The sequence below is a fragment of the Anoplopoma fimbria genome, chromosome 5 (genome assembly GCF_027596085.1).
Source record: "Anoplopoma fimbria isolate UVic2021 breed Golden Eagle Sablefish chromosome 5, Afim_UVic_2022, whole genome shotgun sequence".
Classification (NCBI taxonomy): Eukaryota; Metazoa; Chordata; class Actinopteri; order Perciformes; family Anoplopomatidae; genus Anoplopoma; species Anoplopoma fimbria.
The window spans coordinates 18,846,708-18,856,707 of NC_072453.1; the positions used below are offsets into that span (position 1 = coordinate 18,846,708).

A 10,000-nucleotide genomic window follows, 5' to 3' on the forward strand; every position below is an offset into this window, starting at 1 on the left:
CGTCAGCAGGACCTCACTCCAGGTCAGACACACACACACACACAGACACACACACACACACACTCATGTTTGTCTTTCTGTACTTATGAGGACCTTCAGAAGTACACTCAGTGTCCTCACCTGGCTTAACTTTCAAGTTTACGAAGAAGAACCATGTTGGAGTTCTGGTCTCTGTGTCTCCTGTAGTCCTGGTCTAGGTTCTGGTCTCAGTTTCTCCTGCAGTCCTGGTCTAGGTTCTGGTCTCAGTTTCTCCTGTAGTCCTGGTCTAGGTTCTGGTCTCAGCTCAGGTCTCTGTCCCCCCATAGATCTGGTCGAGGCGGCGTTCTACTTGTGTTCCTACGAGCTCTCCATTAGATCTCTTCACTCTTCGTGGTGTTATCTGTTTGATGAAGACGATGCAAAGGTATGAACACGACACAGAATCTCTCCGAGTGGAGCGTCGTCTCTAAGAGATGATCTCTGGTGTCAGTTATTGATCAGCTGATTAATGTACAACGTGCTAATTATGACTATAAATACTATAAAGGTTTTAAGGAATCAAAGATAATCTAATATTCATGTAAAGCAGCTTCACAGAGACGTTCCATTATTGATGTTATTGATCAGTGGAGCCTTGAATCATCTTGTATTATATTATTGTTATTGTTATGATGATGATGTTCATGGTGTTTGACCAGGTGTTGGAGTACAAGGCGGACCTGAAGCAGTACTGGAAGCGTTTTCATGGTCATGAGATCAACGGTCTGTCCAGCTGTCCTCTGTTTCATCACGTCTTCAGGACGCTGGACAAAGCCGGACGTCCACGCAGGTCAGTGACATCACAGGAATGTGAGTTATTGTTATTATTATGAAACAAATATGTATTATTTATCTATATTATTATTCTAATTATGAATATGATAAAATCATAATAGTAATCATTACTATTATAAACATATAATATATTATTATAGGTATTATACAAAACTATTATTTTATATATATAAACTAATATTATTATAAACTAATATTATTATTATAAAGGTATATTAATATTATTATTATTATTTTTTTATTGGTATTATTCAAAACTCAAACTCTTATTCTGAAGGATCACAGAGACACAGACAGGAAGCTGATAGAAGTGTGCTTTGAATGAGCTTTATTGTCATCAGGTCCACTGACGAGTCTCCTGAGCCGGCCTCCATCTTGGTGGGACACGGCGAGACGCTCCTCCCCCTCCTCTCCCTGCTGGGACTCTACAAGGACCAGACTCCACCCACTGCAGACAACTACCACTCACAGCATGGTACGAAGCCCCGCCCCCCACGTCCAATCAGAGACAGGGACGTGATGGCATGATCAGACCTGTGGGTTTGTATCGCTGACGTTCTTCTTCTGTGGTTCAGGTGTTGAACATTAACACTGTGTGTCTCACCCGTCCCGTCTCTCAGGTAGAAGTTTCCGGTCCGGTCTCATCATGCCGTACGCCGCCAACCTGCTCTTCGTCCTGTACGACTGCCAGGGAGGCCCGCGGCTGCAGCTGCTCGTCAACGAGTCGCCAGTTCGATTCCCAGGGCTTGAGACGGAGGACGCGCCGCTGTACCGGGACGTCCGGGCCACGTACCGCCACCTGCTGGACGGCTGTGACTTCCACAGGGAGTGTGAGGGCATGAGCGGCGGCCGGGGACCGAACACCGAACTCTGAGCCGCAGACACGATGATCAATATCTTGATTTATTGATTTACTGAACACTGGAGTCAAACGGTCTCTGAGGCCCACTGAGTGTCTCTGACAGCAGCAGTCACTAGTGTACAAGTACACGTACGCAGTACTCAGAGGGCCTCCTGCTGGTGAACGGCAGAAACTGAAAAAACAGATCCATAAATCTGTCTGCTTTAAAATCACGGTTGGAGTTCTTCTTATAATACAAAAGGATTTAACGGTAAAAGGGAGTTTTTCATCAAGGATGTTGTGACGTGTAGGCCTCTGCAAGCCCCGCCCCTACCTTTGTCCACCAAAGACATGTGACCAGTAGTCAACGGAGAAAGACAATTAATGTCTGATCATTTAAAAGATTATTTTACAGTCCGTCATAGTTTAATTTAGTCTAGGGGTGAACTTCTTCTCTTGTCTCATCACCTCAACATAGCTATGTTAGCTAGCGAGCTAACATGGCTAACGTAGCTAAGTTCACACTGATGTCACGTTTTCATTCTGAAATGTTTTTAGTCATCGACTCTTTTCATCCGTCGGGAAGAGAAGAAGAAAACAAACATGGTATCTTCAGAGAGAAAGTCATGTCGTCTGTATAATGACGTATTTTCTCAACAGAGTCTTTCATGACTGTAAAATAAGCATTTAATTGTGAAGTCACTTAATGAGTTATACTAAATAAGAAGACACTATTTTAAAATGTTAGTTCATCATTCTTATTTAAGAACTTTTATTCCTTTTTATTTAATTGGACATTTCTGTTTAAAAACATAATCTTAATTGCATAGTGCAATTCTTCCCAGATGATTGATTAATAACTTGAATCTTCATGACAAAAGACATAAAAGTAAAACCGGCTGCAGAGCGTCAGAAATATTCATGCTGTTCTTCTTTTGGGTGTTTTATTTTGGTGAACTGGCCCTTTAATCTGCTGTAAACCAGAGCCAGTGTGGAGAACAATGGTTTTTTGTTGGTGACACTTCAGGGTTCATTTGTTTTATGATCTTTATTTATTTGAATGATCATTTGATTGTTTCTTTTTAAGCGTCAGTTCTTCTGATGGACAACAGATGCCGCTGTGATCAACTCTGACTGTGTGGAAGTTTTTCACAATAAGAGTCCCGTTAAGTCCGGTTCTGTTTCTGCTTTGTGTTTTCAGGGAGATCAGTTTGAAGGTTAAAATGGTGACTCAGCTTTTTAAAGGGGTCAGGTTTCATTCCGTGCTTCTTCTTTCTTTGACTTCCTGTGGAACGATGCCAAATGTTTACACTGAAAAGCTTTAATAAACTTTTTTCACTCATGGAGAACAGTGTTTTATGTTATTCTTTATTTTAGGAAAACAACTGAACTTAAACTTTGTAGAAACGCTGTGAGGTGAAACACGTTGACCTGACAAACTACCAAACGTCATTATAACAACTTTAATTTATAAAATATAAATCATACATTTCACTTATGGTATGTGAATAACTGTTTTTTGACTGATCAATGCTATCAACGAAACTGTTAAAAAAACAAATATAAAAAAAGCTGTGAGAAACTTTAAGCAAAATACCTTGTCCACCTTAAAGGTCAGTCCACCTTAAGTGAGCCTGAGAGTTGTTTTCTAAATTCTGGGCTAACCGTTAAGCTCCTTCACTTAATTATCTCTAAACTCATATTTCATATTCATAAACTACTTTATTACCGTCATACAAGTCCTGTAAAGAAACCAGTCGAGTATTAAATGTATGATAAACAAAAGTTGAATATCCTGTAAATGATTTGATTTTTAACACCTTCTGTTTCTTAAACATCTAAAAACTAATTCACCTTAATATAATACCGAGACATGTCAATAGTTTTTATCAGTAGAACATTCAGAGGTGCAGGACAAACGACCACGAGCAGAGCATCCCTCATGACCACGTCATCTTCTGACGATGAACAACGTGGTGCTGTTAGAGGCTGCATATATACTATGACTGTTTATGACATACTATGACTGTTTATGACATACTATGACTGTTTATGACATACTATGACTGTTTATAACATACTATGACTGTTTATGACATACTATGACTGTTTATAACATACTATGACTGTTTATAACATACTATACTATGACTGTTTATAACATACTATACTATGACTGTTTATAACATACTATGACTGTTTATAACATACTATACTATGACTGTTTATAACATACTATGACTGTTTATAACATACTATACTATGACTGTTTATAACATACTATACTATGACTGTTTATAACATACTATACTCTGACTGTTTATAACATACTATGACTGTTTATAACATACTATGACTGTTTATAACATACTATACTCTGACTGTTTATAACATACTATACTATGACTGTTTATAACATACTATACTATGACTGTTTATAACATACTATGACTGTTTATAACATACTATGACTGTTTATAACATACTATACTATGACTGTTTATAACATACTATACTATGACTGTTTATAACATACTATACTATGACTGTTTATAACATACTATACTCTGACTGTTTATAACATACTATACTATGACTGTTTATAACATACTATACTATGACTGTTTATAACATACTATGACTGTTTATAACATACTATACTATGACTGTTTATAACATACTATACTATGACTGTTTATAACATACTATACTATGACTGTTTATAACATACTATACTCTGACTGTTTATAACATACTATACTCTGACTGTTTAGGACTTCTGCTTCATGTGAAAGCCCTAATCAGGCAAAATGATGCATTTCTTTAAAATGTTTGATAGTTTTGATTCGTTACTTAAGATTATCGTGTTCATCAACACAAACATAATTTTGATATGCTTTGACAAGTTTATTACATCATCCAGCAGTTATTACATCATAATTCAACAGGAAATAAATGTAAAAAAAATAACAGACACTGTGGTTTACAGATGGAGAGATAAGTTAAATAACCAGTTACTGTAGTAGATTAAGAGAAATTCTCAAATTCTTCATGAAATTGTAACAGCTTTATATTCTATATATTCCAGTTTCATGTGAATATCTCCTGTTTTATAAGCATTATAATAATAATTATATATAATTATTAATCTTCAGATGTTATAGATATAATTGAATCAAGAAACTATTCTTTTACCGTCCATCGAACCACAGATGAGTTCTTTAAACATTCAAACATCAGAATAAAAACAATAATAAAGTACACTTTATGAAAAAGATGAATACGTCACTGCAGGAGGAACATGTTCAGCTCAGTTTTCTTTCGTTTGTTTACAGTGTAAACATTTCATAAATGTCAAGGCAAAGCTTCATTTTACAGGTCAGTTATTTCATAATAAATGTGTTTCCATGTCTCTGGAATGAAGATGTATTATATACTAATACATCTTTTAATACATTATTTGTTATGAAATACAAGTATGCTTCTTCACTGTTCAAGTTCTCCTCCAATATATATTTTTTGTAATTGATAGACAGCATAATATCTTTGAGGTGAGCTGAACATACAGAAAAATAAATACTTTTATAAACTATGAAAAGTAAACAAAGTTTATCTTATCTGATTAAAAATGTTTTAATCAGATAAGAAGCTCTCAAACTGACAAAATTGCAAAAAAAATAATGAATATCGAAAATCTTTTAGTTAAATAATACAGTAGAGGATAAATACAAGGCTTTATACTTCGAATAAATTACAAAGTATTTACAAAGTAATTTATTTTACTCTTATTTATTCTACTTTAAACATTTTAATTATGAATTATATTCCATTTTAATACACTGTGTTTGTTACAGAACTTTGAATACATTTCAGGAAAAATAAGAGTTTCTTTATTGAAATGTGTTACATATTAGTATAATATAATTTAACTGTTTATAATTTTACAGATAATTTACCCCAAATTTTACGGTTCTTTCCAGGAAACTTCCTGTTAAATTATTATGAAATAAGAGACCTGTGGGAGGGAGGATTTTCACAATAAAAGATCATGTAAGGAGGAAAGGTCATTCTGTAAAAGTCAATGGAAATCTATTCTCTTTTTGAGTTTTGTTCTCTGATGTCACAGCTGCTGAGGTTCATGGGTACTGTAGTACTTAGAGCCTTTCTCTAAAAGGAAACTTTATTTATTTACAGTAGAACCGAGCAGGAAGAATTATGACTTATTTTCTTTAGTTTAATAATTTCTGGTTTATTTTAAATGATTCTCAAACAAGCGTTTGTGTTTCATATTTTTATTTCTATTTCTGACTTCAGCATCATGATCAGCTGATTTAAATAAAAACAAGTGGCACATATTTAAACACAGGCAGGTCAGTACGAACGGCCTCAACGGAACGGGTCGGGAATCAAACCAGCGACTGCAGGCTGAGCTGGTGTGATCAGAGTGTGTGTGTGTGTGTGTGTGTGTGTGTGTGTGTGTGTGTGTGTGTGTGTGTGTTCAGTCCAGAGCGGCGTGAAGCAGAGCGCTGTGACCGCCCGCCATCTTTGATTTCTTCATCTTACCGATCGCCTTCTGAAGGTCGGACTGATGGATCGGACGGATGAAGTCCTCTAATGTACTGAGAGACAGACAGGTAGAGAGAGACAGACAGGTAGAGAGAGAGATACAGGTAGAGAGAGACAGACAGGTAGAGAGACAGACAGGTGGAGAGACAGACAGGTAGAGAGAGAGAGAGACAGGTAGAGAGACCAAGACGGGTAGAGAGACAGACGGTTAGAGAGACAGACAGGTGGAGAGACAGACAGGTAGAGTGAGATTGTTGGTTTTTTCAGAATGGATTTTGTCTGTAAATCTTGTTTTAGTTAACTTATTGATTCAAAGATTAAACTTTAAATATTTAATGAATCCTTTTGTTGTTTGATCAATTATAATAATTAAGACTCTAGACAGACAGAGACAGACAGGTACCTGTCGTTCTGCGTGTGGACGTAGTCCCGGACACAGAGCAGAGCGGCGTCGCGACACATCTCTCTGAGGTCACTTCCTGAGAAACCGTCCGTCTCCTTGGAGACGTCAACGAGGTCCACTGAATCGTCGACCTGCAGAGAGACAGACAGGTGATCAGAATCGATCGATCACGCTGAGATGGAACAACATCAGACGCTGGAATGTGGCCAGAGGCTGGGAGGCGGGGCTTAAGGATGTATGGGTCATGGAGAGGAGGATTCTGGGTATTTTTATCTGAAGTTCCTTCCTCTGTTTCATTAAAATAGTGAACGTGGCTCCGCCTCCAACGCTGCAGCTCAGCTTCTTTAAAAGTGATTTTCCAGAGTGTCAGTGAAGTGGACGCGATGCGTTCGAGGTGCACTCACGCTCTCGTCCTCCAGGATGAGTTTGAGGATCTGCTCTCTCTGCATCGTGCTCTGCAGGAACAAACAGCACCACGTCACTTATTGTGTATCTTTATTAAACACGTTATCTTATAAAGTTCAGCTTAAACTTTAAAAACATTGATTCTGATTTCTAATGATTACAAATAAAAATGATTTATGATATCAATAAATATTTAATGTTTTTTTCTTAAACCTGATAAATGTTTGGTTATCAGCCCGGTTTCACCTGTGGAGCTTCACTAAAGCTCTCACCTCTATGAGACCAGGTCCAGGTCAGGACCAGGTCCAGGTTAGGACCAGGTCCAGGTTAGGACCAGGTCCAGGTTAGGACCAGGTCCAGGTCAGGACCAGGTCCAGGTTAGGACCAGGTCCGTGTGTGTACTTACAGGCTGGTTGATGTGGAACCTGGTGGGCATCCTCCTCAGAATAGCAGAGTCCAGGTCTTGAGGACGATTGGTGGCTCCCATGATGATCACCTGACACACATTATGACATCATCAATAACTGACTCATTAATATTATTATTTTTATTATTGTTGTTATTATTATTAGTATCATCATCATCATGGTATCTTGTCTCTATTAAGAGCTGATCTCAGGTCAGAACATTAATAATTGAACTAGAAGAAGTTTATTTAGAGTAGCATAAAAAAATGTAAATTGCCCTTTAGCTAAGTGTGTCTGTCTGTCTGTCTGTCTGTCTGTCTCCTGTCTTCCCTCCTGTCCTCCTGTCTGTCTGTCTGTCTGTCTGTCCTCCTGTCTCCTGTCTTCCCTCCTGTCCTCCTGTCCTCCTGTCTCCAGACGTACCTGGCAGTGGTGGTCTGTGTCCAGTCCGTCCCACAGACTCATGAACTGGGCCTTCATCATGGCCGTGGCCTCGTGGTCTGAGCTGGACCGGCTCCTCAGGAACGAGTCTGTTACACACGGAGTCAGTGTTAAAGGAACAGTTCAACGTTCATGTCCGCTGGTTAGCTTAGCTTAGCATAAAGACTGGAAACAGGTGGAGCTAGCCTAGCTCTTCACAAAGTGAACGATCTATAAACTAATTTCTGATTAAACAGCGTTAAACTCATAAATGATGTTTCATTCAATCTGCAGATTTATTGATCTGAACTCGTCTTTGTCTCATATTTACGTCTTTAAATGTCCAAACAGAGACAGAGCCCCTCCTTTGATTGACAGGTGTGTGTGTGTGTGTGTGTGTGTGTGTGTGTGTGTGTGTGTGTGTGTGTGTGTGTGTTCACCTATCTCGTCGACGAAGATGATGGACGGCTGCAGTTTGACAGCCAATGAGAAGACGGCGGCCGCCAGCTTCTGGGACTCGCCGTACCATTTGTCCGTCAGCGTGCTCGGCTGCAGGTTGATGAAACGAAACCCCGCCTCCTTGGCCGTCGCCTTGGCGATGAGCGTTTTCCCGCAGCCCGGAGGCCCGTACAGCAGCACACCTGTTACCATGACGACGCGTGTGAACGACTTCAATAAACAAATCTCTCGTCAGTCGTTAATCAGCTGTAATAAGCTCTCTGACCTTTAGGGGGCTGCAGCAGTCTGGATCCCTGGAACAGGTGTCTCTTCTGAACAGGTAAGATGACGGTCTCCTTTAACTCTGTGATCACCTCGTCCAGACCGGCGATGTCCCTCCATGTGATCTGCACAAACATTAGTACTTGTTTTAATACTTTAAATAGTGTTTTAATATCTACAAACTGTCAGAGACGATGCAGAATGTAAAGTCTGTGTGAACAGAACCAGAACTAAAATGCCACAAAGTCTCGTTTTGTTCCTTTGATCCAAATCAAAGGAACAAAACATCAAGTGTGAAAGCAGCCGAAGTGGCTGTTAATGTTTAGAAACAAATCACCTCTAAAAACAACTAGTTGTTGACCGCACTCTGATTTAATTTAGTGACTAAACTAAACTTAGTGAGGCTAAGTATGTTAGCACGAGGCTAAGTATGTTAGCACGAGGCTAAGTATGTTAGCACGAGGCTAAGTATGTTAGCACGAGGCTAGGTTTGCTAGTGAAACCAGCTCCTGACTCTTAGCATGGTTTATTTAGCGTCATTCAGTGCGTTTCTTTGTGTTTGTGTTTTTAGCATTGTGGAGTTCCTCAGGGCTCCGCTATAGCTCCTCTGATGTTGTTTATAAATACACGCTTTCTTTTAATGGAAATAATTTGAAAATACACTATTAGTTCCAGTAAATATACTTTTCTTACCACACAACCTTTTGTGTTGGTATTACTGTTAGTATTCATGTAATTTCTCTCTGGAGCTCTTTCAACTGTTGTCATGGGAACAAAATGAAGGTCAATAAAACGTACCTGCATGCTCAGAGGGTCGACCAGGTGAGCAGCGATGCTCATCTCGTATTCAGACAGCTTCACATTTTTAACTCCAATCTGACGCATCAACTTCTCCGCCTGACGGAGAAAACATCAAAGTCACAATCTGACAAAACGATCTCATGATTTTACTTTTTTACTTTACTGACATATTACTTCAGATGTTTGATTCCTGTTTGTTAACAAATGCTGCATGTAAACAGTTTTACTGGATATTCATTCATTCAGAGAAATAACTATAAAAACTATCAACAGTGAGACAGTTGAGCTAAATTATATAAAGTTTAAGTTCATAACCTCTCCTGCCTCACCTGTTTCTGAGCCTCCACCTTCTGCTTCCTGGTCGGGTCGATGGCGTCCACCATCCACTTGATGGTGAAGTAGGTGACGGCTCCGAATATGGTGAGACGGAAGAGCAGGCCGATGACCTCGTTCCTGCCCAGAGGACGGGCAATGTTCTCGACGGGGACCTCCCTCAGCACCATCGTCACGGGGTCAGGGGTCAGAGGTCAGGGGTCAGAGGAGGAGCACAGGACGTTCACGTAGGGCTGCAGAGCAACAACAACATGTTTTCTGTTCATTTAAACTGGATCATCATCTTAATGTTTA

General features: G+C 39.1%; 2 protein-coding genes across 3 annotated transcripts in view; one reads left to right on the plus strand and one right to left on the minus strand.

Annotated features, from left to right (window-relative positions):
• The window catches only part of minpp1b (multiple inositol-polyphosphate phosphatase 1b), a gene marked incomplete at its 5' end in the record, with an annotated part of 4,200 nt that extends 1,197 nt beyond the window's left edge, over positions 1-3,003 (plus strand). The window contains 5 exon segments of the mRNA XM_054599053.1: positions 1-22; positions 306-403; positions 678-808; positions 1,155-1,288; positions 1,434-3,003. The exon segment at positions 1-22 is cut by the window's left edge and continues 173 nt beyond it. Of these exon segments, the coding sequence (XP_054455028.1) occupies positions 1-22; positions 306-403; positions 678-808; positions 1,155-1,288; positions 1,434-1,687 (639 nt within the window).
• A 2,927-nt stretch (positions 3,004-5,930) lies between these two features.
• atad1b (ATPase family AAA domain containing 1b) overlaps positions 5,931-10,000 on the minus strand; it is a 5,966-nt gene continuing 1,896 nt past the window's right edge. For both annotated transcript variants that reach the window (XM_054598950.1, XM_054598951.1), the window contains exons 2-10: positions 9,703-9,939; positions 9,371-9,469; positions 8,577-8,697; positions 8,293-8,493; positions 7,856-7,962; positions 7,435-7,524; positions 7,028-7,078; positions 6,624-6,754; positions 5,931-6,273 (exon numbers count right to left, since the gene is read on the minus strand). In XM_054598950.1, the coding sequence (XP_054454925.1) occupies positions 6,153-6,273; positions 6,624-6,754; positions 7,028-7,078; positions 7,435-7,524; positions 7,856-7,962; positions 8,293-8,493; positions 8,577-8,697; positions 9,371-9,469; positions 9,703-9,876 (1,095 nt within the window). In that variant the 5' untranslated portion in view covers positions 9,877-9,939 and the 3' untranslated portion in view covers positions 5,931-6,152. The remainder of the gene's footprint in view (positions 6,274-6,623; positions 6,755-7,027; positions 7,079-7,434; positions 7,525-7,855; positions 7,963-8,292; positions 8,494-8,576; positions 8,698-9,370; positions 9,470-9,702; positions 9,940-10,000) is intronic.